The 27,806-nt window shown below is 42.2% G+C and overlaps 1 protein-coding gene across 5 annotated transcripts in view; it reads left to right on the plus strand.

The window, feature by feature from the left end:
- trak1a (trafficking protein, kinesin binding 1a) overlaps positions 1-25,152 on the plus strand; it is a 29,458-nt gene extending 4,306 nt beyond the window's left edge. For 2 of the 5 annotated variants that reach the window (XM_084027157.1, XM_084027155.1), the window contains exons 2-16: positions 2,733-2,927; positions 13,686-13,762; positions 14,678-14,794; positions 14,960-15,060; positions 15,264-15,372; positions 15,560-15,638; positions 15,749-15,879; positions 16,032-16,106; positions 16,737-16,874; positions 16,963-17,039; positions 17,144-17,383; positions 17,657-17,985; positions 20,048-20,506; positions 22,029-22,131; positions 23,657-25,152. In XM_084027157.1, coding sequence (XP_083883283.1) covers positions 13,712-13,762; positions 14,678-14,794; positions 14,960-15,060; positions 15,264-15,372; positions 15,560-15,638; positions 15,749-15,879; positions 16,032-16,106; positions 16,737-16,874; positions 16,963-17,039; positions 17,144-17,383; positions 17,657-17,985; positions 20,048-20,506; positions 22,029-22,131; positions 23,657-24,722 — 3,075 coding nt within the window. In that variant the 5' untranslated portion in view covers positions 2,733-2,927; positions 13,686-13,711 and the 3' untranslated portion in view covers positions 24,723-25,152. Of the gene's footprint in view, positions 1-2,732; positions 2,928-5,210; positions 5,911-9,963; positions 10,478-13,685; positions 13,763-14,677; positions 14,795-14,959; positions 15,061-15,263; positions 15,373-15,559; positions 15,639-15,748; positions 15,880-16,031; positions 16,107-16,736; positions 16,875-16,962; positions 17,040-17,143; positions 17,384-17,656; positions 17,986-20,047; positions 20,507-22,028; positions 22,132-22,415; positions 22,513-23,656 lie in introns of those variants that run through there. The other 3 variants (XM_084027158.1, XM_084027156.1, XM_084027154.1) reach the window with 3 other exon arrangements.
- The last annotated feature ends 2,654 nt before the right edge of the window (positions 25,153-27,806 follow it).

Genomic DNA, 27,806 nt, shown 5'->3' on the forward strand with positions numbered 1-27,806 from the left:
CAGTTCCGGCCGCTCTCTGGTCAAGTTTATGGCGAGTCCGGCTAATATCTGGAAACATGGAGTGAGACAGAGCTTCTCCCACTGTCTCTATAAGCCCTTTGTTTGTTTCGCTCTTTCCAGCTGTCTGTGAATCAGCTGTTGACTTTTGTCTTTATAAGGGAGTTTCAGTGGTTTGCCTTTACAAGCGCAACTGTCTGTGTTTTCGAGCCTATTTCTGTTTAAAGGTCTGACGACTATCCAACTTTCAACCATTTACAAATGACGGTGGATATCAACAAAGGTCAACTTGGCTTGTTAACTATCTGGCACTTATGCACTGTAACAGTTCACAGGAGGCAGCCATGTTGTAAGTGGTGTCACTAGGGTTTAAACTTGCCCGATTCTGTTTAGCAACATGAATCCAGCCCACGTGCTTGCATACACCTTTGAGTCTCAGTCCGTCGATACTACATTTGTTTATTCTGCATGTGAAGTGTTGGTACTCGTGTGCTTCAATTGTTAGTAAGAGAAAAGCTCTTGTGTTTTCAATCTGTGTAATTAACATCAGTGTATTTCGACTATATAGCCTACAGAATGACCTGATCGGTGTGTTTATTGCCAATACTGTCAGCGGTCTATTCTTACACTTGAACTTGAACTTTGTTGCTCTGGTGGTTTCTAGTTGCTGCTAATGTCATGCCAGCAATCTATAGTTTCATAATGGACTTGGACTTGAATTTCTCTTGGTCATACGTTAACTTTGATCCCAAATCAAAATGGAAGAGTTTAGTAATGTTAAGACTTGAATTGGTTCCTCTGATGCGCTCCTTTTAATACATTGTCACTACTCCTTCCTTCCTGCTGTTGCTCATTAATGGTGGTCTTTAAAATGGATCACACGACACAGTTCATCGTCTCAACCAAGAACACATGTCAGCAACTCTTACCACAGACAGTCTGTTTACTTTGTTATTTGGACAGACCTGGTTATCCTAGTTTGAACTCTTTGTAACTTATTTAGCAACAGAATTTTTTATTTGATGAGTGAAAATAATCTCCAACTAAATGAAAACTAGATAACACATGTTCATATCGTTGATAAAACGAACATGATAGTTTTCCAATTATTTGCAATGTCCCTTATTAATTGCAAAGTGTACACACACACACACACACACACACACACACACACACACATACACACACATACACACACGATCACACTTTCTGTCTCCATTGACCTTTTGTCAGCACACACAGCACGGAAGGCTTTGTGCTATTATTACACTCATCCACGTCCTATCGGTAGTCATTTCTGGAACTGAAGTGCGTTGGTCGTATTTCATATCAGTGCAGTGGAGACATTTTGTGATTGTGATCAGCAAAATCCCCATCAGGATCAGGTTTGCACAATTATTATTTGGGTGCATTTAGGGTTTGAGCTAAACAATTTAAAGATGAGTTGAAACATGCAGAGAGTTTCCAGTCAAAAATAGATGAGACACATAAAAAAGATAGCTCAAATGTTGGATTAGCCAAAAACAATAATGAGAATCACATTATTCTATGATTAATGATAAACGTTAATTGGTGATAAAATGAAATGTCCCTTTTCAGCACTTACTTCTGTGTTGAAACCTCATCGGCTGTGCTTGCTGAATGATTCCCCAGCTGTTGTGTGTGTTTCTGTGTATTTCCCCCTTTTTCAGCACAGTCTTCGTCATTCAGTCTGGATGAGCAAACTGTGAGAGACAACATTGTTAGAGAGACATAGACAGACAGACAGAGGGTGAGACGGACAACAGAGAAGAGTGGCAGAAAGAGAGGGAGACAGAGAAACAAAAGGCGTCATTTTTTACTGTATGTAAATGCTCATTCGATGTCTATGCAAATTCTGTCCATCTAAGATCTTTTCAGTCCCATATTTCTGCACAAAATGTGACCAAAACCTCAATTATGTGTGAACAGAGAGAATGTGTACGCCAGAGTCCTAAATGGACCCATGTAATGGCCCCTTTAATAGCACACTAAACTGACATGTGAACAGAGAGGCACATAGCTGAACACTTAGGGAAGATTATTGCATTTTCCACAGCAGCACACAAATTTGGCTTTGTGGTTGACTCGGGGGTTTTCAGGAGAAGGCTACTTTTTTGAAGGATATACAGAGTCTGTAGGCCGCTTTAGCTGCCATGTAAAAGATGAATACTTGTGATGTATAAACTATGCAGGTATTCTATTATTTTAACCAAAAGGGGGTAACTAAAAAGTAGTAGAAGCTACTGATTGCTGGAAACATTTAGTCAGTAGCTCTACTTATTTGATAATGTTAGTTTCACTTGTGAGTAATAATGGGTCTAAATAAGGAGGATTGCATTACTATGTGTTGCAGTCTATGAACTGTAGTGCCTCCACACCAGTAAGCATTTGATTAATTTAACTGAGGATACAAGCTGACACAAATGAACCTGACCTTCAGTTGTTCTCCATTTTTGCTGCACAGTAGATGCAAGTGGGTTAGTTCCTCACTTTACCACCAGAGGGCATCCTATTCTTTCAGCTCCAATGGTCTGACTAAATATCTTGTTGGGATGGATTGTAAACGAGGAGAGAGATTATTGTTACAGATACTCAGAGATGACACTCTGCTTTTGTCCCCTGCCAATAAGTAACAAGTATTTATCATGACTTTAAAATGTGTTCCCAAGGAAAGAGCAATGACTGCATAGTGTCTTGTCTTTCTCTCTGTGCAGATGTGTGTAACAGTACTGATTTGCCGGAGCTTGAGATCATCAGTCTACTGGAGGAACAGCTGCCAGTCTACAAGCTGAGGGCCGACACCATCTTCGGCTACGAACAAGATGATTGGCTGCACACGCCACTGGTGGACCCCGACTCTTCCCTCGACCTGACTACTGAACAGATAGAGGAGACCCTCAAATACTTCTGTAAGTTCATCACCTAATGTGGATTCAGATGATTCAGTGTAAAAAAAAAAAAATACAGACAGGCTCGCCATGCTGGGTGTAACTGCCTCCTTCTCGTCGCCAATGTACAGATATTATTGTTTCCTGAGATTTCCTGAAATTGCCATTTTAATACTCTTCACGCCGATCTTATGTAAAACACTAAGGCCAGATAAGTAGATTTCTAGATTTAACCTCCAGGAAAATGTTATCAGAGAGTGACGATGAGGGTTTAAGATTGAGAGGTGAAAGATTTGAGATTTGTTCTGACCTTGAGCGAGCAGGAATCAGAGAGAGGGAGAGAGAGGACCATCTGTCCATCAATGTTGACGTGAACAGCTGACCGTGGTTGCCACAACAAACACACTCGATGCAACGCTCTCTCACTGTGTATTGGTTGATGTTCTGCTTTCTCTTGCACCCAGCCCTCTGTTGTGTATTTATACACGTGCCTGCTCTCATCTTATCAAACACAGAGCTGCCTTGCAGTCGACAGCAACACCAGCTGTAACCCATACACACACGCACTTACATATTAAATTTAAAAAATTTAAAACAAATAAACACACACAAGTTCACATAAAACACGTGCACACTGCACATGACACACCAAGGGAACGTAAAGTGGGTTTTCTCACCATCAATAATTCAGATTACTAATTCACATCTACAAGTGACTCAGGGTAAAACAGTGTCTATAAATAGATCAAACGTCTCATGAATGGGCTTAGCTGAGAACCGTAGCTTCACCTTGATGCCCCGTGCTGACACGGTCACGTTGGCCTCGACATGACAGCCAACCAGGCTGAGAGCCAATGACAAGGTCATGTTACATAAGGAACAGGATTAGACGTTGTGCAATTGGTGTTTTGCTTTTGTGCTTTATTTTGAGCCGTTTCCTCCACATATATTTTTCCCAGTTATCCTCATCCTGGAGGCATGTTGCTTCTCATTATTGTCTTCAACATATGGCCGGGCATCAACACCCTTAGAGCCATGAATGAGGAGGGATAGCTCATATTGGTTTCATTAAACTGAGCTTCACTGGAGCTGTGTTGATATCTAGGGATATTTTCTCTGCTTTTACAGTTGGTGATGGTATTTAATACAACTACTTAATGTAACATCTTTACCTGGAGCTCCCAATGGTAAAACTGTGGTACAGCATTATGAATTAACAGGGTATGTGGACACTAGTACATCAAGGTTATTGATTTATTTAAGTATGTAGCTTAGCTGCACAAGGATGATGTTTGAGGAGATCGTATGATTAATCATATTTTTTCCAATATATATATTTCTATTCTTACAAAATAGGGATGTCATGTATTGTCATCAGGTAATGACCATGTGTATTCTAATGCAGTAGTAACAACTGATGAACTGTAACTGAATCTGTTACAGGCGGTGAGCTGACCTCACTATAGTGTCTCCTCACGCAGCTATACGTCCTCTCTGGGACAAAAGTATTCACCATTGTGCAAGTCACTTTTTTAGCAGGAGTTGCTATTTTGGACATCCTGAAGGCATATTATTAAAGACAACATATAGCTCTTGCTTGTGGTCTTGTGGGGCATCATTCTCCAAGTATTAGTGTGTATTGAGCTATACTTATATGCATCAAGGAAGTCTCTGTTAGCACTTGTCGTCTTGACATTGCATTTCTTTTCCTAATGTCATCAAACTGGATTGCATTTTGCTTTTGCCTTGGTGACACATCATTGCTTTGTCTCCCATGCATTGTGCATGTGCCTGTTTAATCTCTCCCCCACGGAAATGAAATGAGCAATCCTTGAATGCCCATTGTGTTCGTTCATTTTGGGTTAGCCACGTCACCTCTGCCAACACTGCACTGCTTTCCTGCTAACTGCTCTTACATACTCTGCTGCTCAGCGTCAGGCCTTGGGAGTCTGAGCCTGTTACTATAGCAACCTCACAGAAGGACAGAGGAGAGGAGGGAGGCGATGCTTACATACGAATGGAGGGCGGGAGCAAGTCGGTGATGCTGCTCACGCTGTGATTGGCTGTAGGCATCTTCCAACCCTGCCCACTTCACTGTGTCATGATTATCATCATTTCTGCTGCAAAACCCGTGACTGCTGCTGCTGCTGCTGCTCTCTCACTCTCACTCTCTATATCTATGTGTCTATTGAGTCATTGTTAGGGATGCGGTGGTCCATGTGTAGAGCTAGTGCTGTCACTGAGCAAGGGATGTTACTAAACAGAAGACAGCTATTCTAATATGACCTCAGGAAGACTCGGCCAGAGGACAGAATGGCAGGAGCACAGGAAGATGAATTGACAGGATGCTATAAATGGATGGAGACACAGCTAGAATCTGGCACACTTGCTGAAGCTTTGGAGTGACTGAGGAAAACTAATGGACAGAAAAGAAAGAAGACACACCAGAGGACACGGAGACAGCACAGAGTGACAGAAAATGGCAGATTCCAACTGGCATGTTTTCTGAAAGGATGAAGAATTACAAAATGGCCCAAAGGACAATAAAGTTTTTTTTCTGCTGACAACTGATGACGCAAGTAACGGTCGTGTGGGATGATGCGCAGAAATGGGACCAGCACCACAACAAATATGGAGCATAATACGCTGACAGTTTGCTGTTAATGAGTGTGGGACAGAAAGGACATATGAAGAGAATGGGCAGGCTGTCAACAATAATGACTGTGTGCCAGCTGGTGACTGCTAAGCATGCTGGGATAGCAGAACTGGACAGTGACTGAGTAACGTACACTCTTGGAAACTAGAACGTCAACGGTTTGTCTCAAAGCATGCTGGGTTATTCGGTTTGCCAGAGCTGTTACATCTAAGTATGCTGGGACACTGGAAACTATACAGCTGTCTGTCAGAGCAGTGAGGATGAACAGACGAGGCCAGACCAGAGGTCAGAGGTTTGTCAAGGCAGACTACTACGAACTGGACTGGTACTATGAAGAGTGTACTGATGGTAAGACAACAGTCTACTACGGTTCTATGCAGCGACATCTAGTTCTTGAAGAGTTGACACTGATGTTACCGGCTAGAAATGCTAAGAGGTTGATTTCATTCATATGATAGTACTTTTTGTTGGATGGTTATATATGGAGATATAGAAATACATACAACAGTGATGTCTTTCGTTGCTGTGGGATACTGCAAGCATGCACTGACAGTGCTTCTCTGTGGTAGAATCTAGCAATAAGGGATTATTAAGGGTTAGAAAGTACTTCCTGGGAGGGGAGTGGCTTTTTGCAAACAAAGTTCAAAGATATAAGAAGTGCATTGATAATGCCATGTGTATGTGTTGTAAACGCTAACCAGGTTTAATAACATGTCCTCTGCTGACCTGCAGACCGAGGTGAAAGTGAAGAGAGCTGGTTACAGGATTAAGTTGGACTGGTGGATATTAAACAAGCTTGGTGAATAGATAGCCATTCATTCCCTGAGTGACATGAAATAAAATCTGGATTACAAGATCTTCAACACAAAAAAAACACAAAATACATTTATTGTCACACTAGATCCCCAGTGGAGCCAGCTTTATCGGATTCCCTTCAACCCAGAGAATGTGACCTTGTGGACTGGTATTCAGAACACCAGAGAATGTCGAGGCAGATGTTACAGTGAAACCCAGCAGCTTTAAAGCTGTAGCTTCAGCAGGCAGTGGCTGCTGGGTACAGTAGGCGTTTTAACAGGTGCTCTGTGGCAGCTGAGTCAGTGAGGCTTCTAAAATAGGCCCACGGAGCAGCTTATATCACTAGCTGTGGGTGTAGGCAGTGGGACTGGGGTGGCTGGTTGTGAATCAGTACAAGAGGGCTGTGTTGTACTGATGTCAGCTACCTGCTTATTGGCTGCTGAAAAAGAGGAAGATACCAGCTGATCAGGAGAGACTCATAGAAGTCACAGGTGGCAAAAACGGTTGTTGTGAGAAGAGTAATGAGGATATAGGCAGCTGGTAGACTGTCTATGTATTTGAAATGAAGCTAAGTTTGTAAGTGAAGAAATAAACTGTATATCAGTGCTTTAAGCAACCTTAAAGTGTAACTGTAATTTTATAAGAATTACAAACCGATATAATTAAAAATAGAAGAAAAGAGGGCTGCTAATCTGTGAAATGATCCATTAATTGCAACAGAGTTGGTGCAGTGATGTGCATTTATGTAATGTGGGGTACATTACATAAATGTTCAGTTTCTTACGACATTGTTTTGTATCTTTTAATATCCCAATGCACCATGTAATCCATTTCAATAAACATAGCTACAACCTGCATGATTTGCTTTATTTTGGTGAATTTGATAGTAGTGTATTGTGGTAGAAATGAACTGGTTGTATGCATTAAGGTTGAGAATGTCCTATTAGTTGTTGTGTGCACTATATTATGCATGTGTGGTAGGGATGCTGTGTAGTGATCCTTACATAACAGTCGAGTCCGCTCAGCACCTCCCTGACGTAAGCTGTGCAGCTTTAACGTGTGATGCAGTCATAACATCTAATCCAGGTTTGATTTCCAGCCCTTTGTAATTATTATTTTTTTTCTGGCAGAGTGTAGAGCAGAAATAGAAAGCGGCCGGTTTTGTGTTATTCTGAGATCTGCATGGGAGGGATGTGGAAGTAGGCTGGCTTATATTTAGCCCAATGATTTGCATGCTGCTCTCAGCCATTCTTGTCAATAGCAGCCTTGCCAAATATTCATTGGCTCTTTTGGCAGCCTTCAAAACAACACGCTGGATGGATGGAGGGCAACCAGGGCAGAGGACTGGGGCTAAAAAACAGGGCAAACTATTCCCCCTGGCATGGTGGAGGGCTGCTTATAGAACACAAGAATGAAGCTGGGAGACAAAAAATTGATTTTTGTCAGCATTGAATTTATATAAACTACAGCAAACTAAATGTTTGTTTCCGAGACTAGATTATATCTTTCAAATTGTAATGGTCTCCCTTATATCATACACGTTTGCATTTGCTTCAAGAGTCCAAACTAATAACTAAAAAAATGTTTTTTAAGAAACTTGGTGTGGGCGTCAGAGAATGAGCAAATAGGACACATATTAGTTTCCAGGCTGTTGCTGCTCTGTTGGTTAACATGCTACAGTCACTGCAAAAAACAAAGAACAATGAGTTTGAAATATAAGAGGCTTGAAGGACACCAGAGACATGTGGAGCCTTGAGCCACAGCAAACAATGGTTTAAACTGGAACAGGGTAAAATAGTGTAGTAAATTCCTTGTCCAATGTATTATTTATTCCAAACCATTGTACAAAGCATATCAACAGGGACTTAACTAACAGATGAGGTGAAAAGCGGGAGAGTGTATCAAAGTGTAAAAAGCGAATGTGACCAGAAGAGCAATGGGAGAGGGGAAAACACAGCTCACAAGTATTGAATGGTGTTTGTCCAGGACTCCTTTGTTGTCTGCAGCACTGCATCCATAGGACCATTGAGTGGAGTTACTCAAGCATGGAGGACAGTACTGAGCTGGCATCCGTTTTCTAGACCAATTACAGCAATTAGAACACTTGAGCGGTGACTAATGGGCAGAAAAGTGGGCTGCTTTGATGCGACCCATATTCATTTATGAAGGGTCAGGTCTTCTGAGTCATATAAGCTCAGCTCCACTGGACATGTGATATTAATATACAGTAGCTATTCTCTATTTGTCTGGGAAATATTAAGATATATTATGGTTATCTTTCCTTCAAGAAATTGTAACATTCACTTCAGTGTTTGAAAATGTTTATGGACCGGTACACTGGAAGGTTTTGAAGTTTGGCATTTTTGGGACCATTTTCCATAAACCTGTGTAGAAGCTTCTGTATAGTTGGGTCTGTCAGTTCTGTCCTTTCAGGAGTCATCCGGGGTCAGTTTTCAGGGCAGTGGTTTGAACTGCCTTTTTTTTTCGATATATATCTTTGAATTGGATTTAGAGGTTAAAGCTCTATTGCTAGTCAGAAAGAAAAGGCAATTTTCTCTTCATGCCAGTTCACACGATTATCCTGTATTCTATTCTGTACTGGGCTTCTTTCACCTGTTGATTTCAGTTTAATGGGTGAAATCAGCGCTGTGTCATGGCTCTCAGCCTGTCTGTGCAGTTCATAGAGAACACAGGGTGCACAGTGAGTTTATATAAGGATGTGAGTCTCTGTATCTGATCTGGAAATGATTCCTTCTACGTCTCTTAAGTGTTTCTCTCCCATGTGTCCCATTGGAATTGTGAGATAGACCTGTTTTTTTTTTTCTGATTGCTCCTCTTCTGCCTCGCATTATATCCTTACTGATTGGGGTTGGACAGAGATGCTTAAACTGGCCTTTCTATAGATGTTTGTCCGTTTTCGTCACTTCACACTATGATGCACATTAAAATTAGCTTTGAATATCCCTTTAATCATTTGGTTGTCTGCCCCCCTTCCCGCCCAAATCAAGCTTGTTATCCCATTAATGTCATCGGATACAGATTGGAGGTTAAATATGCATAAAAACATTCACCTATTAAGGTTTGACTGTGACTGGCACACCCTGGAAACAGGTGCAGGTCTATTATTGTTTGCCCTGCCCTATTGTCACCATAGGGGCCCGACAGGACTGTACCAAGTTAACGTTCACTTGAGGGGTGTTTGAAAGGTTTTGGTTGTGTTGGAGTTAAAGCCTACCTGAGAAACAGGTGTGTCTATGCCCTCATTTGCTCCTGTTGGTGCCAGCCTGAAACAATTTAACCCTTTAAGTGGAAATGGATGAAATGGTTTGACAGGTTGAGGATTACAGGGATAAAGTTAAGTATTACGGATTATTTTAAATGTTGCATTATGTAATTCTATTTTATCTGAGTTTTAAAAGGCTGATACAAGCTCTCTTCTATCTAGTACGTGTCTGTGTCCACCCCCCTGTCTAGGGTAAAGTAGAGTAGGCCATTCACTGACCATTCCCAGAGGAGATGGGGAGGAGTCAGGTCATCTGGTTGTCTCACAGAGCTACATCAGGGGACAAATGATACACACACTTTTAGAAACTCTCTCAGCAGACATTATTTGGTGCTTGACGGACGGACTTTGCCAGTACAATGGAGTGTTTAGAGAGACATGCTGTGTACATTATACACGCCTACTGTCCTTTTTGGAACAAACACTTTGTTAGATGTGTGCTTTCACATCGAGACACACGTAGATTCAGTATTGATTCACAGATTAAACACACACGGCACAGCATGGGTTGGAGCCATGGCGTCACGCCTGCTGGCTTTGTGGTTTAGTGGGTGAACCACAAAGAGTGGAGGATGGCTCTGCTCACAGCTGCTGGCACTGAGGGTGAGCTGGAGTACTCCAACCAGCCAGAGGAGGACAAGGAATATGTTTATCTGCCCAGTCATGAAAGCATGGAGCAGGAGGAAGAAGAAGAGGAGGAATATGTTTGTCTACCCAGTCATGAAAGCGTGGAGAAGGAAGAAAAAGAAGAGGAGTGTGTCTGTCTTCCCAGTCATGGATGCACAGAGCAAGAGGAGGAAGAAGAGTTGGATGAAGAGCAACAGATTCTGTGTGAAGGTAGTCGAAGGCTTCTGGTTTTCTTGATTCTTGCTGGTCTGTGTGCTAGCTGTGTGCTCACCCTGAGAAGTGTGATTCTTCCATCTTAATGGATTTGTTCTGAAGATATGTGGATTCTAAAGGGGATTATTGGAAAAAGGCTATCTTGTCTCCTGTGGACTGTGGCTTCATGCTGCTGGTGCAGTCCCTAATATTAGTGTTTGCAACATGCAGGTCCAGTTGACATGTTCAAATATGGGCTTGGCTCTTTATTCTAGCTGTCACTTCAGTGCCAGCATGCTTAATTTTAAAATGTTTGTAAGAATGCAAAATGATTCTTACTTGATATGTAGGTCTAGCTTCTGTTTAATCACTTTGGGAGTAGCCTTCAAAGTACTACTGTGGTTATAAAGACAGCTGAGAGAGGGGGCTGATGATGACAGAGAAGGAAGAGTATTTTGAGAGGTGTAGATAAACTAAAAATATGGTCTCATGTACATACATATACATGTACTACAGAGGACTCATCAGTTATCTGCTCAACAGTGAGCTTTTATTCCAAACGATGCATGAATATAGAAGGGAAATTCTGTTTAAAAAAACAATTGTGATTGGTCACCGTCTTATGAAATATTTGGGTCAGTGTATGAGACACAGAGGTTACTGTGGCATAAACATGGTTTTATGGTGCCTCAGCTCGGGTCCAATAAGGAAATGATTCCCAGAGATACATAATTACATTATATTACATATTAACGGTCCCACACTGGCTGTGTTTTTGGTATTGAGTAGAATAACAAGTGGTCCTTTCTGTCGGTCGTCCTGGTGTTTGTTGTCTTGAACCTGCGTGTTGTCTGTTGCCCAGTAGCAACATGGGGGCTGAGGAAGGCAGACGTCTGGCTCTATCAGCCTGTCTGCTGCAATGCAGACAGACAGAAAACCAGCTGGTGATCCTTATCGAGCTTTAACGTCATTTCAACTGAGAACTCCGAGTCACCAAACATATCTATCATGGTAGAAACCACATAGTTTTGTGACATCACACCTGTCGTGATCTGAATGGGTGAATAAGACTAAACATTGGATTTCTCCTCTCCTTTATATCCCCCTGACAAAAGAAAGAAAGAGAGAGGGAGAGACGGCAAGCGAGTGTTGGTCTTAAGTTACTTGCTCTCCTTATAAAACACCAAGACAACATGCAGATCATGTTCTAATATTAGGTTACTCCTCCTTAACGTAATCCAGGTTACAGTTGCCTTCTCTAACCTCTGTCTTCACCTTTTCTTTCACCACTGTTCATGAGGATCGTAGCTATGCTGTCCTGTGTTTCTGCTTCCTTCTTAACCTGCATATCATCTTTACACAGCAACACGTAGAAGTGCAATGATAGGCCCACGGGCATGTGAGGGCCATTACTTATTTCCAGTTGTACCCCCTTATTGATCAAACTTGGGTGGAGTGTTACCATGGAAATAAAGCAGCGCGTTCTTTACAAAGCACACAGAACGTATGACAGGTAAACACGCTGCACCCTGTCCTATCAAGTGTACAAGCTCATTATAGGCCAGATAGCAAACCGATACAAGAGGTGCATGTTTTTTGTGTGCATGCGCGCACGTACACATTGGTATGCTTCCTCTTCGTCACCATGCCGATTTGTTCCCTTGGTAACGGCCTGTACAACTCCCCAGGGAGAGAAGTTTAGGTGTGTGAGTGTGTTTCTGTTGGGTTTTGACTTTCCTTTTGGTCTGTTCCATGCTAACATGGAGCTAAGTATTTGTGACCAAATACAATACTTATTTAATAATGGATGATAATGATGGGACATGTCCATAATTAAAGCACAGACACCTGAGGCTTTGTGTCCAGCAGCCATACAGAACACTGCCTGGGATGTAGAAGGATATGAAAATATGTTGTTTGCATTGGCCACTCTGTTTTGCATTCTGGGAGGCCAGGTTATAGCTCCTGTGTTTATGAGCCTTATATAACATGTGTCCTTCTAAACTGGATTAACTTTATTTAGCTGGAAGCTGAGGTAGTTATTGCTGTTTCATATTATCTTGCTGCCCCCCCTGGAACTGTATGACACATGCAACGTTGGACATTGCACCTCCTCTCTCCAACCAACAGTGTTTAAAGTGACTAGCAAGATTGATTAAAAAAAAAAGATCCCAGTCAATTATCTACATTGACGTGGGAATATAACTGCTAAACAACTCTGATCGATTGGGTGAAACATCTTCTAATGAACCAGTAAAACCAGTCGCTCTCAAGGAGCAGAGAAAATAGTTTTGTTGTTTCGTCAGCTCCTTGACAGACAGAGGGTCTTACGCTTCCATGTGGTGTATTCTGTCGACGACCTCTAAGGTGAATACTTCTTCCAGTCTGGATTGTTAATTCAAAGTCGGAGCTTTGCATGAGGATGGAGTTGATAATGAAGCTGTAGATGAAATAGCAGTTCTGGGTGTGACTCCTCTCACTGACACTCTGTCTGGACTTGGTATCTTTTCCGAATCAGAAATAGGTATGAATAGTTGGCTGTACGTTATATATGGGAGTGTTCTTCTTAGGAATAACACGATTCATTAACTAACAGGAAAACTGATAATGGGGAGAACAAGTGCAGGCGCTTCAATTTAACTCCAGTATGTAATCCAACACTTCACATAGAGAAGCATTTCACATAGAGAATCTTATGTGAAATAGTCAGCTCATGAAAACAAATGCAATTCTACCCCTTTATATCAATGAGGGTAAATATTGTAAACACCTCTCCTTTATAACGCAATACAATTTAACAACACCATTACGTTTCTCAGCATCTATAAAACATAAATACAAACTTAATAAACATTTAATTTATTGTAGTTATTAGTTTTACTTAGGTGAACCTAATCAACTGGATTAGGAGTGTATATGGGAATCTCCTTTTAAGGCAGAATAATATGCAGTTTCATTCTCTAAAACGGACAGCGTTTTCAAACAGTAGGCATCAGTTATTGTGTATACTACCATCATATGCAACTAAATTCTTCTGATGTGTATAAGTAGATTTTTAATTCACGCTTTTTAAACATAAGCAGTCAAAATGGCCAAAAACTCAAAACACGGAGCTGAAATAGTGATACCTGAAATGAAAGTCACAAATGTAATACGTGGTTTACTATTGTGTGATTTTTGTATTGAGCCCTTCTCTTTCTGTGTCTCTCTCCTTGTGTCATCACAGTACTGTGTGCAGACAGAGTGGGCCAGATGACGAAGACCTACAGTGACATTGACGCCGTCACTCGACTGTTGGAAGAGGTGAGATAACGCTGAGTTTGATCAGATAAATTAAAAAAAAAAAACAGTGAGGACGACAGCTTCTGAGATATATAGATATAACTGTGTGGCCCTGAACACAGGTTGCTATATGAGGTTCATGGCACCACATCATAAAACTAGCTGCCAGCAGATAATATTCAAATTGAAGTGATCCACATCAGCTGCTGGCGAGGAGCTCAGTCGGCTTTCTCTGTATTCTAAAAGCTGTGACAGAACCATGGTGTCATTGTTAAATGAACCATGAAATTCAACAGTCAGTCAGCCATCCAACTATTGACTAAACATGGTCAAAGATGTCACACCACCAACATAGTGACCCTAAAACTGTTTTTGCCCTGACAATGCATGAATCATTATTCAGAGTTTCACCTAAATAGGTGTTGACTTACACGTAGCACTTTTAGGCTGGACAAATGATTATTGATTGCACCCAGTTGTACTTAAAAGCAGGAGTGCCTGGTAGTCATATGTACAGATTCATAATCAGCTTTTAATTAGAGTAGTTCAGAGTGTTCTGGGTTTGCACTTACAAGACATGTGAGCTGTTGTGGACAATAAGCTTGAGGTATTAGGTGTCCTTTTTCATAGACACTGTGATTGTTCCTGAGTTGAGGAATGTGTGGACATTATGTTGTTTATTACTCTATTCCACCTTTTCCCACATTGTTGGGGGTTATTAAATACATATTACACCTCTGCTGCATGTCCTTCACATACTTTATTCTAGAGGACAAATGTAGGATTTATCCAACATTTTCGGAACCACACTTATATGCAGACTTCTTGCACTTTCTTGCTGCGAGTTAGATTAAAAGATCAATACTGCTCCGAAATGTCAAATGGTTTCAACTGTTTTGCTGTGAGAACACTAAACAAATCTTTATCTCGGTGCAGAAAGAGCGCGACTTGGAGTTAGCAGCTCGTATCGGACAGTCACTGCTGAAGAAAAACAAAGCCCTCAGTGAGAGGAACGAACAGCTGGAGGAGCAAGTAGAGCACATGCGAGAGGAGGTACGCAGCAAGGGTGTGTGTGTGTGTGTGTGCGTGTTGGGCATGTCTGAGAACATGCCAAGTCATTGTAAAGTGTGGAGTAGTGCAGCATTCGAGCTGTAGCCATCGCTTCTTTTACTGATATGTCCTCTGTCTACATGTCTCCTTCAATGTTTGCACATAAAGGTTTCTCAGTTGCGTCACGACTTGTCCATGAAAGATGAGCTGTTGCAGTTCTACACCAGCGCTGCCGAGGAAAGCGAGGGGGAGTCTACCACCTCCACACCGTGAGTCTCCTTTCAACCGCTTCCTCTTCTCGCTAAAATAGGATGCGGTGCAAATAATGAAAGTGTGGAAAATGTATGTTGAATGTGACAGAGGCCTTTACCACTACAGTATTTAATGGGCCAATCACTCTGTACTTCAGCGTAGTCATGTTTGACTGAATGACCTGCTGGTTCACGTGTTTCTCTCCTGTGTGTGTTCACAGAGTCCGTCCCACTGAAAACAATGTGTCAACTCCAATTTCTTTCCCCCTGGACTCATTACAGAAGAAACTCAAAGATCTGGAGGAAGAAAACAAATCCTTGCGATCTGAGGTACATTCACACAGAAGCTCCTGCAAAGACACACAATCGTTTTTGTCCATGTTTGCCATACCCTTTGTTTTCAATAGACTGTCATGTTACAGTTCAAGCTGCTGGATATCTATTAGGACACGTTGTTTATTGGGATGATCAATAATGTCTACGGTATTGATTAGCACCGTCTGTTTTGTTTGTCCAGGCAAGTCATTTGGAGACAGAAACTATCTCGTATGAAGAGAAAGAGCTCCAACTTGTCAATGACTGTGTCAAAGAACTACGTGAGTATTGGACCGAAGTCCGATTCTGCTCAATGTGATGCTCGTTTCTCGCGCTCTGAAGGTAGTGAGGCAGTTTCTCATGTTTGATGAACACCTGTTGATGATTCCAGGTGATGCTAACCTGCAGATGTCCACTCTGGCTGAAGAGCTTGCCAGGAAGACTGAAGATGCTTCCAGACAGCAGGAGGAGATCACACACCTTCTCTCCCAGATAGTGGACCTCCAGAAGAAAGCTAAGATGGTATAAAACCGGAGACATCTCTCATTCTGACGTGAAATATGTAACATTCGCTGATTATATTTGTCTTACAAATGCCTGTATGCAATGAAGCAGAGACTAAATGCACTGGATACAGAGTTTTTCATCCCCTATTATGTTTGTGGTGTTTTTAGTATGCTGTGGAGAACGAGGAGCTAACTCAGCACCTCAGTGCAGCCAAAGACGCCCAGCGACAACTCACTGCTGAAGTAAGGAATCGGCAACCTGCTGACTACCCACACTAGCACTAAATGTGATATATCTGATACAACAGGACCGTTTCAGACCTTCATATAACATCTGCAGTACAGTTTTGTGTTCCAATGTACACTCAACAAAAATATAAACGCAACACTTTTGTTTTTGCTCCCAAAACTGCACATTTCACAGTGGCCTTTTATTGTGGGCAGTCTAAGGCACACCTGTGCACTAATCATGATGTCAGATCAGCATCTTGATGTGGCACACCTGTGAGGTGGGATGGATTATCTCAGCAAAGCAGAAGTGCTCACTATCACACATTTAGACTGATTTGTGAACAATGTTTGAGAGAAATGGTAATATTGTGTATCTGGAATGAATTTTAGATCTTTAAGTCCATCTCATGAAAAATGGGAGCAAAAACAAAAGTGTTGCGTTTATATTTTTGTTGAGTGTAGAAGCTAGAACGTCTTCAAGAAAGACATAATTTATGTCCACTAATGAGTTATTCTCGTTCCCAGTTATTAACAGAACTACACATATTTATTGTAGCACAGTTTGTTACATAACATAGTTATTTTTGTTTCTAAATGTCTTCCCATTTTGTCACTCTTGATCTTTCGTTTCCCTTCCTGCAGTTGCGAGAGTTACAAGACAAGTATGCAGAGTGCTTGGAGATTCTTCACGAGGCTCAGGAGGAGCTGAAGAACCTGAGAAATAAAACTCTACCACTCAGCACATCAAGGCGCTTCCATTCTCTGGGTCTATTCCCCATGGTGAGCTTATATTCAGTCTGTCAGTATCACAGCATCTCCACAGTCTCAGCTGCTACAAAATCTTTACCTCGTTTGCCTTCTTCTCCAGGACTCTCTGGCAGCAGAAATAGAGGGCACGATGAGGAAGGAACTTCAGATGGATGATCCAGACGTTGAAGAGCAAAGGTACATCCAGATAATAACCTGGCTCACCTGGAAGTGAAAACATAGATTGTTATTGACCTGCTTTTTCATGAAAAGTGTTGATATAATAAAACGTGTTTTTCCAGACTGCAGCCTAAGCGTGTGTTCCAGACAGTGAAAAACCTGAACCTGATGCGTCAGCAGCGTTCATCGCTGGCCCCCTCCCCCCTCAACATCCCTGGCTCCAATCGGACATCATGTCTCACCTCAGGCCTCTCCAGCAGGGTGGGGACGCCGCGCTCCGACTCCATATATGGCAGCGAGACAGGAAGTGGTATCATCCTGGACAACCGGACGAGCAGTATCTTTGAGGGTCCAGACGATGGGTACGGTCGGATCGACTCTGTAACACACATTTAAGACTTTAGATGTTCAATTCTTTCTTTGCCATGTACTTCCAGTTTAATTACCATCAAAGCTGATTCCACTCACTCCAAAAAACATTTATTATTATTATTTATTTATGCAATTATTGGTATCCTTAGTGTTTGTTGGGTTTTCTACTTTTCATCTTACAAAAAGACCAGATGAGACAGAGATGCTTCTTTTAAACATTTTTAAATGGAACCACATAGTTTGAACTATGTTCCCCTCCCTAGGTCAAAAGACTCCAACAAGCGGCCCCCTGGAACACCAGGGACCCCTGGCAGCAGAGACCTGGAAGCAGCCCTGCGACGCCTGTCCCTCCGACGCGACAACTACCTCTCAGAGAAGCGCTTCTTTGAGGATGAGAGGGAGAGGAAGCTGGCTTACCTGGCCAAAGAGGATGAAAAGGGAGGTCAGGGGAGTAGTGGAGGCCCAGGGACGCCGACGGAGAGCCTGCTGTCGCTGTGTTCACATCCCTCCTTGGGAAGCGTCTGGTCGGGGTACTCATTCACGGCAAGATCCTACCTGCCAGATAAGCTGCAAATTGTAAAGCCGCTAGAAGGTGATTATTCCTCTTCGAGACACAAGTCCACTCATCCTCCACATAACGGGAAAGAGAGTCAGAATCAGAATGCCCTTCACAATGACGATAAACATTTTCAGAACTCTCCACAGAATCAAAACCAGAGCCTGCCACGAAATTCAAATAGTCGATTTGTAAAAACACCCCAGAGTTGCACTCCGATCGGTCAGACACAATCACAGAGCCGAAGCCAAGCCCTTCAGAACCAGCAGCAGAATCAATATCTGATTTTTCATCACCGTCAGTCCAAAATCTTTCTGAGTGCCTCAGAGGATCCTAAGACCCTGCAGAGGAGCTCCAGCTTGTCGGAGGCGAGCAGCCTACCGAGCTTACAGCCTCAGCTCACAGCTCCGCTGGCTTTAGTGGCAGGCCTGCTGGAGGTGCTGGAACAACAGGAGGGCAGTTTAAATCTCCAGCACTCCTTTTACTTCAGACATACACAGCCACGCTGCTGGTTTGAAATATAGAATACTAGACAAACATATAGATACGTATGTATTTATATATATACAAGTATAGAAGCATATAGATGTCTTTCAAATTTGTCTCAAACCCATCACAAAATGTGAGCACTTTACACTTTTTTTTGCGGTGATTGTGTCAGTATGTGGTACTTTAAATGGCACGTTTTTTGCAGCACAAGGTTTTCTTATACCTTCTTTGCTATCCACCGGTTGATTATTTCCATACTTTATTGGTTATGTAGTTTCTAGATTTGAACTGTTTGATATATTGTATTTGTAGCCTTTAAAGCATTCATCACTTTAAAAATGATATCCACTTAAGGACTATCATTGTGTATTCTCTGTTTTGTGGCGCCATCTAGTGTTTAAACTCAGTTACACCGCTTGGTGGATGGTAAGTGTAAAAGGACAAAGAAAACATGTGGAACTGTAGATTCCAAGTCTAATGATGGTTGGTTAAGATGTGAGAAATAATCTAGAATCTTTCTCAGATGTTTATTTTATCATATACACCATGTGAGCCTTTTAATGTAGAGAAACCAATCCACAGATGTTTCTGCTACACTGCTATACCACTATACCACTGTATGTGCTGTCCATCCCTTTCACTCCTATTCTGTTTGACTCTTTCTATATTTTAGTTTTGTCTTGTCTTTTTCACTTTACTTCTTTTTCTGTTCAACTTGTCTGTTTTCTTTATCGATGAGTTCTTAAATAAAATCATACTAATTTTCTCACCTTCCCCTTTCTCTCTCATTCTTTTCTAGTCTTATGAGTTTGTGTACTGACATCTCTCAAAGGAACTTCATGTATCGTGAGAAAACAACCATTCATTGGACTTGAAATGAGGCCAACTAACTAGGTGTAGGGCGCTTCATTAACGGAAAGACACTGCAGTACTCTGTGTGTGACAGCGTATATGTACTGCATGAAGAGTATACATGTATATGCCTCTGCCTGTCTGTGTGGGTACATGTATGTATGTGACAGGGATTATGTGACTGTTTATATGCATGACTGCGTCTTCTTGGGTGTGTGTGTCCGCGTTTCTCTGCGATCTGCTTGCCCTAGTATGTGTTTATATACAGTATGCCAGTAAACAGCTGGAGTATTTTTAGATCTTGATTTTTTACACATTTAAACATAGAGATGACATTTACTGAACAGACACCTACTTACATTTCGGTGCTCTATTTGTGATACAGCATATGACACTGTAATAAAATGTCAAGCTTATAACAGTTAACTGAGACATCATCCTGTGTAGGCGATGTGATTTGGGTTGACTTGTAGTATTAAGTTCAATGTAGCCGCGTCCCTGTTGTCTCCCTTCCTCACATTTTGTGAAATATAGATATAATTTAACCATACAGTGCTAAAACAAATAGCTATTAATATGAAGACTAGTGGTATGAAAAGTATTTCAGGGTTGAAACATGGAACGTCCTTCAGTTCAGCGTTTTATACAGCTTCAGTTCTGATCACTGAGGGTTATATCATCATTTTGATGAGATGCATTTGACAGCGTCTTAAGACTGATTTAGATAACATGAGTTTTCTCTGACCTTTTGTTCCAGGCTCGGCTACTCTCCATGCATGGCAGCAGTTGGCTCAACCTCACATGGGTGCTCTGCTGGATGATCGGCCTGGCGTGGTCACGAAGGGCTTCCGCACTTTAGCACACGAGCAGGGACAAGAAGAAAACTGGCACCTGGACCAGCCGGAGGAGGATGAATTTTCATGTTGCTCTTTCACTGACTTGTCAGGAGAGAGCTCTGCTCCCGTGGATCTACCTTGCCCTACCTCTTCTCCGTCTGTCTGCTGCAACAAAAACGGAGACATCGATGACTATATCCAATCAGAAACATTGCAGGGAGACATGTTCAGGGGTGGGGAAGTGATTCAAGTAAAAGATGGACATGCTGCAAACATGCCCCTTTCCTTCTCCTCCCCCTCGGCTTCTTCTTCTCCTCTCCCATCTTCTACCGAGATGAACGGGCACGTGGACCTCAAGGAGCTCCAGGACCGTTTGCCTGGTGAGGGAGTACTTAGCTGAGGTCACTGCACTGCATCCACCCACCCTTGTAACCCTTGGGATGAAGGGGAGGCGGGTGAAGAGGAGGGGAGGGTGAGGGATTGGGGAAAGCATTCACTGGACATCTCACAACCCCAATGTGACGTCTCTTCCAGCACAATTAAGCTCATGTGCACACACCTGCACACCCACCCATCCCACCGGCAGGCCATCGAACCCCATCCAAACAGAGTACATTGTTTTTTTTATTTTTATTTATTTACTTCAGTTTACATCTTCATAGTTTTCCTTCTTAATTTACATCTTTCAATGCCACACTTGCATTTTTTTTCAACCAATCATCCTAATTTTCCCATCTGCCACCATCTCTATCCTCTTCACCAAGCCTCTCACTTTACAGTGTCATCTCGATCTCTTTCAATGGTTACCTGCAGCACAGACCTTTAGGATGTTTTGGTGTAATTCACAGAAATTGATTCAGTAAATATTTTGGCATTTATAGTATTTAATTCCTTTAAGCAGTCAACATTAAAACACCGGTTTACCGAACAAATGCATGCACACACAAATATCATGGCTTGGGTCCAAAACATGGGCACATACATGTATAGCAGGTGTTACTAGTGCAGCTGTCCAAGTCACATGAACACGACACCCAGACCTTCAAACACATGACATGATTTATTTCTGGATTTCAGACATAAAATATAGCATAACAGGTTACAGTGAGAACAATTATAATTTTAACCAATTTGATGGCTCAGGTAAAAATGTCCCTGGAAATGTAATTCAAAAATCTGACTATATTCCAATAAATAATAACCCGTAGCTATGCTGAGTAGAACCATCGTTGAGACATATGCTGCAGCTTCTACAGTCTAAATTCATCACTACCAACATGAGTTAGATGGGATGAATAATGACATAAGAGAACAAACTTAACAAATTAAATGTGAACGTCAGAAATAGTACTGCCAGTAACCTTCAGTTTCACTGCTCTGCTATTCTATCTGAATGTGGTGGGCTTTTTATTTTAGTGCATCTGTATTTCTTCAGTATTTTCTTACTTGTTAATCATCATTCCATGAATTTACTCATTACAATTCATGTCATTTCATGCCAGATAAATCTGGGTGAAACAGCCCATACATTTATTATTTCCTCCAGTGAGTCGTGACCACAGATATGAACGTTTTTCATCTCTGAAAGATGTGGTCAACATTTTTATACAATCCTGTTCACACTGGCCATTAAAAAGATAAACTCCCATGTGCTTTCCGTGGAACAAGTTTCTGTGATCAGGATAGCTTCCAAAGTGCACGGCAACATCATCACTTCACTATATTACAAACAAGGGAGCTAATGTCTGCTAACGTCTGCTGGTGCTTTTGCTTGGGGCTCATACTATAATCATGGTCTATTTGTTCCTCCTCTGTGAATGCAGTGTTTTTGAAAGGCGTGGTACCCGTTGTCTCGGTTCTAACTGCCTTCTCCCATGTTCCATCTGTCCTCCTCTCTTCTAGTTAATTTCCCAGGAAAGTGTATGTCTCATACGAGCTCCACATACACCTTCACCACCTGCAGGATTCTCCACCCTTCTGATCAGCTGACCTCTGTGTCCTCAAGGTAAACATCTTCAATGCCAGAGTGTGATTAAATACGGTTGTGCTGTATTCAGCTTTAAAACGCAATATTGGTAATTAATTAAGGAGAGAGCTGCTGCTAAATGTAAACAGGAAGCATTACGTGAAAAATTAATGATGACTTACTGTGGTAACATTTAATGTTCATTTTACTTGAAAAATAAATCTCCACTTGTGAATATCAAAATAGAGGCAGGGCTACTTTGATGCAGCATCGCCTGCCTGACTTCATACTTTGTGTCCCTGCTGTCTGATTGGCCTTGGCAGGTCATGTGATGAGGAAGATGAAGTGGAGTTGTATCATGTGGTTGTCATGGCGGGAGTACAGCAGTCCCATTAAGTACACCCACTGGGTTGAACATGGGTGAGGCAATGCATGGGAGTGCATTCCTAAAGACTGAGGGTGTGTGTAAACCAGAATAACTCCCCAGATGGTCACTGTGGGCCTACATGTAGTTTGCCTCCTAACGTTCCCGTCATCATGTTCCAAACTAACAAGCGAGCTTCTGACACAATGTCATGACTCAAACCACCTAACTCCCTCAGGATTTGAGCATGGATTCTCAATCTTACCCTTTTGAGAACAATACATGGTCTCATCTAATCAAAGATCCTGCCTTCCAAAGCTTTTGACCACAGCTAGCATCTTCATGTAGCCAAAGGAACTATCTCAGGTGTCATCACGTGACTTTAATCTTGTCCTTTGGTCAGCTGATCACAAATTTGTGTTATACGTGGGAGTAGATTGAAAACCCCATCTGAATTCAAGGCTGGCCTCTGACATGGGATGTCAGGGACACAGCATCTGGAACAAGCCATTTAACACTTTTAAGACCTCTGCTAGTACACTGAAAAAAACTAGACCTACTGTGGGAAAAACGGTGAGGACCCAGGACAACAGACTTAACTCACCCCTGAAGTAAATAACCGCAGCTGTCTGAAAACTAGTCCCAAAACCGCTCACAGTGCTGGTTGGGGGAAGATGATTTGCATCCAACACCAGAAGTCTGTTTTGAATCAAGAATCATGTATCCGACCAATTTTCCCATGTGATTCAAAGACCAGGTAAAAGTCATGTGATAGCACCCGAGTCAGTCATTTGTTGAATCAAGTGGATTTTTGTACTCAGTTTATTTTCACTGTAGAGTTACTCTAATAATCAACTTATTGTGTGCTGGATAGTCTGCATGTAAAATGTGTCTTGGCCCTGAATGTGGTTATAAATGTGTTGTCCCCGATGACAGGGCTGCCTGTGACAAAGTGAGGTCTAAACTGATCTCAGTCTCCATTTAATTCCTGCATGAATGTGTTCAAGGTTTTGTCTGTTTAAAGAGTCTTCTATTTCCACTAAAGTATTAAGAGCTGATAACTCATGTCTACTCATTTCTGTCCCATCACCCATACTGTTATTCATGCTTCGTTCATACCCAACACCCCCTGCTCCTACGCACTTTCCTCCCTCCTCCCTCTCTCCACCTGCTTTTCTTCCCTTACTCTTCCATCTCCAGCTCAGCACTAGCTTCTTGTCAAAGCAGTGCTTACATCGGCACGCCTACCCCCACCTCCTCTCCTATACCCTTCTCCGCCCCACATACACCTTCCTACACCCCCTGCTGCACCCCACGGCGCCTCTCCCTCTCGCTCTCACTAGCAGAGTCCTCCACCAACCTTAGGGACTCCACCAAGACCACCAGCACTTCTCTAGGCCTGGTGCGCCTCCTGCTGGAACATGGGATCTCTGCTTCGGTGTATGACCCCTGCAGCTGGGACCGAGGGTTGGATGCCAGTGGAGCGTCAACACCCGTGGGAGGAGCGCACGCGCAGAGGAGCATCGCCACACCCGAGGAGACGGAATACAGACGATTGGTGAGACGCCCGGACACCCTCCTCCTGCAGCCCTCCACCCCACCCAACTCGCCACACCGTTCCAGATCTGCCTCGTGTCGCAGCCGCCCAGCTTTTCAGTTCAGCCCTTCCACTGAAGAACCGCCGTTTTATGACACCTTCCTCGCCTCTAAGCCAGCGCGCACCATTCTGAGGGAAGTGCTGGGGGAGGCGGAGAGGGAGCGAGGGGGGGGCACAGATGACGACAGCCAAACAGAGAAGCTAAACCTACGACTTGTGGACAAACTGAAACGTTTCCGCACCCTGTCCCCTCATGCCGGTTCCGTTTCATGTGGGAGTAGTCTGTTAGCTTCCTTTGGCTCCACTGGACTCGGCAACAGCGCACTGGGTGGGGGGCTTCCCGGGTTGAATGCAGGGCTGAGGAGGAATCGAAGCTATCCTGCCATGGTAGGGGCCAGTATGGCCATGAAAGACCCAGGAGGCCCCCCAAGCACAGAGATGGTCATTCCACATACAATGCAAGCGCCACATACCCAACACATGGTGCACACACAGGAAACGGGCAAACTGCAAACTAATCACACACTGGCCGCACACATACCGCAGACACTACATGAACGGGAAACAGTCGCACCACAGACGATAACGCAGAGACACACCAGGCCAAAAGACAGACTGTGGCGTTTAACAAGCAATGACTATCACAGTGATGATGAAACTGGGACATAACGGGGGATATCCAGTGGATGAGGTCATAGTGCAACACACTGCAACTCACGTTTCACTATACACACAGCATTACACATTTACAAAACCAAATATATATACCCATCCTTCAGCCATCCACAGACCAAACAGCGAGAGTGATGAACAGTCCACCTCCAGACTCAACCAAACCAGAAGTCACCTCTCCTACCCAGTAGGGGCTGAAACGGTTACACTGTGTTCTACTCGTACGCTGTCCAACCAGACTAATGACGATGGAGTATGTTGCCTTCTTCTGTTCCCATTGTAATTGTATATGCAATATACTGTGTCATATATAGTATAATATTAAAGGCCCAATCTGGTGGAAGAACTGCAGAGCTTTTCCACAACCCTTTCAGTCTCATTTTCCTTCTCAACCTGAATAAGTGCACTTTTGCAAAAAACAAAACAAAAGGCAACACGTGCATTTTTAAAAAGTACTGTACTGGCTTGAATAATATAACATGTCAGATTATTTATGAAGACCCAGGAGTCGTATATTCCAGGACTACACAATTATGCATTGACTCAGCCGATGTTACCGTTACAACATTTAAGCGTAGTGCTGTGTTTGTAGCCTTAACGTCGCTAGGCTAACAGGTTTCTAACGTGGCTAACTGTAACTTGAACATCTCAAGAATGCATTAACAACCAACATAAACACCTCAGTAGTCTTTAGCTCTCTAAATAAATATTTGATATCCATTAAACTTTGTCAGACAGCACAAGGCGACTATTCTGTGAGTCATGCCATCCTTATGGTTTGAGCTGGCGTGGCCAAAGACTGAGAGACTAATGTTAAAGACGACGAGGAAGAGAACAACGACTCTATCCGACTGTAAAGACTGCATTCAAACATGTTTGATTTTTCTACTTTCTTTCATTCAAAGTGCAAAATATTGTCATGTAATATTCGGCCACTATCATATTTTCAAGCCCTAAATTGCACTGGAGTTAAATGAAGGTTAAATCGTCACAATGATACTGGTACTAGAGATCCCCCCCCTTGTCCATCCAGAATCCAGATTGGGACTTTAATGTGCGATCTCGCTGTGACCCACTGTTCTTATGTGCCTAAAAAACAGCTAACATATTGTATCTCATTGTAGTTTGGGTTCGTATTTATGTGATTTGATTACTTTATTATTTAAATGCAGCAGAGAGAGAGGATTTGAAAATAACAGGGCGAGGCCACCCACACACGCTTATTTGTGTCTCTGGCTTTCATTTACAATCCACAGGGGCATGTAGCGTCTAAACGGTGATACAGGACACATCCTGCTATACAGACACCTGTCCAAACACTGTGACTACAGAAGAAAAAGACCTGCACAAAACATAAAGCTCGCTTTGTCGGATTTCCTTTTTTAAACCCGGATCACATGCATATCATTTATTATTTTTGTCAAAATTAGCGCGTGGGTGAAAAGAAATAGCAATATTGAGCACTATAAGATGTATGTTTCTGAATGTAACTGTAAAAGGAGTGACTTGAAATGTTCAAATGTTGGTTTTAAGAGCAAGAGACTGAGCTTTTATCACAGTTTGTTGCTGAAGGGAAGTTTGGTTTCACTGACCCAGTTCCAGCGTCCACCCTCGGGAACGTCCAAACATCTCGTACACTTTCCATAAATCTTACTAGGTTCTATTTTAATATTATTTATTAACCCATATTTGAAATATGACCCATTAAAACCGATCCATTGCGTGCTGGTGATCATGTAGATGCCAGTTAAAGGGGAAGTCGGACGTTGGCACTGGGCCGCTGACTGACTGAATGGCTGGCTCTGAAGCTGGCAGGGATCTGTTGAAATCCTTCATGATTAACGGGTTGTACTAGCGATGTTATTGAGTGGCAGATTAATAATCATTAAATATATTTATTAAATACTTGGATTATTAGAAGCACGCCTATGACTAAATGTCCATTGTATATGTTTGAGTCGAGGACTTTTGCAAATTGTGTTTATATTTTTGAAAGATGCACTGACATTTTTAGTCATTTTTCGTTGACATTATTAAATGAATCATAAACTTGCCTGTCACTAGTAGCTTCATAGAAACATTTCCATTTAAAACAACGGGTACAGTTAGATGTACAAGCTTACAGTACATCAATGCTGCACAGAATTTCATAACGGTTGCACATTTGGGAGAATAAAAAACAATTTACCGTATTTAAAAATGAAAACCAAGTATGAAGACTGAAATGATGAGTTGATGTGTATGTTTTGTGTGTGCTTTATTTTCTGTGTGTCAACTGAATCATCTGAATGTAAGTTTTGACAAACAGTAATCCTGCTGTAGGGCCATATATATTTGTGTACAGTATGTTGATTTATGTTTGATTTCAGTTTGTGTTAACCTCAGAGGAAGGGGAAACTATTATTACATTGTAAATGTATGCAACGCATATATAGTCATGCTAACATTTTTTTTAAAGATCATCCATAACTCTAGAACAGAAAATACAGGGAATTAAGTTGTTTATTTTCAGTAAAAAGGGAAATAAACTTTTCTGTTCAGGGGCTGAAGTGTTTTATTTGACAGAACAGACCGTGTCAATAAAGATAAATACAGAAAGTCGGCTCGTTTGCCTCATTCAGGTCAGAATAATGTTGTGTATTGTGAGCCCAGCTGTACTCAACTTTGCTGATGGTTCAAGGATGTTGATTTATACGTCTGGGAGCAAGTTGTCAACCCTGATGGTCCATTAAGTACTCATGATAATACTACAATAAATATAGAGTAATAAATCATATGGTGGAAGATCAGTAATAAGTTTAGTTTAGTTTAAACAGCCCAATTCATAAACCTCATGCTTCATAAAGATGCAGTCACTGAGCGTTGAGTCACTTCCGCAGCTCTAGTCATTCCAGTTACAGCTTTATTCCACAGGGAGGCAGTGTGTCTCAGAGAACAGGACGGACAGCTGGTGTAAACACAAACCACAGCCAACTCTAAGCCTGGAAAAGAAAGCAAAGCAGCTCTGAAAGATTAAGGAATGCACACAACGTTGGTCTAGCAAACCCATATAAGCTCAGCAGATCTTTCTCTCAGGCTTCT

This window comes from Eutrigla gurnardus (assembly GCF_963514095.1).
Source record: "Eutrigla gurnardus genome assembly, chromosome: 14".
NCBI classification, from domain to species: Eukaryota; Metazoa; Chordata; class Actinopteri; order Perciformes; family Triglidae; genus Eutrigla; species Eutrigla gurnardus.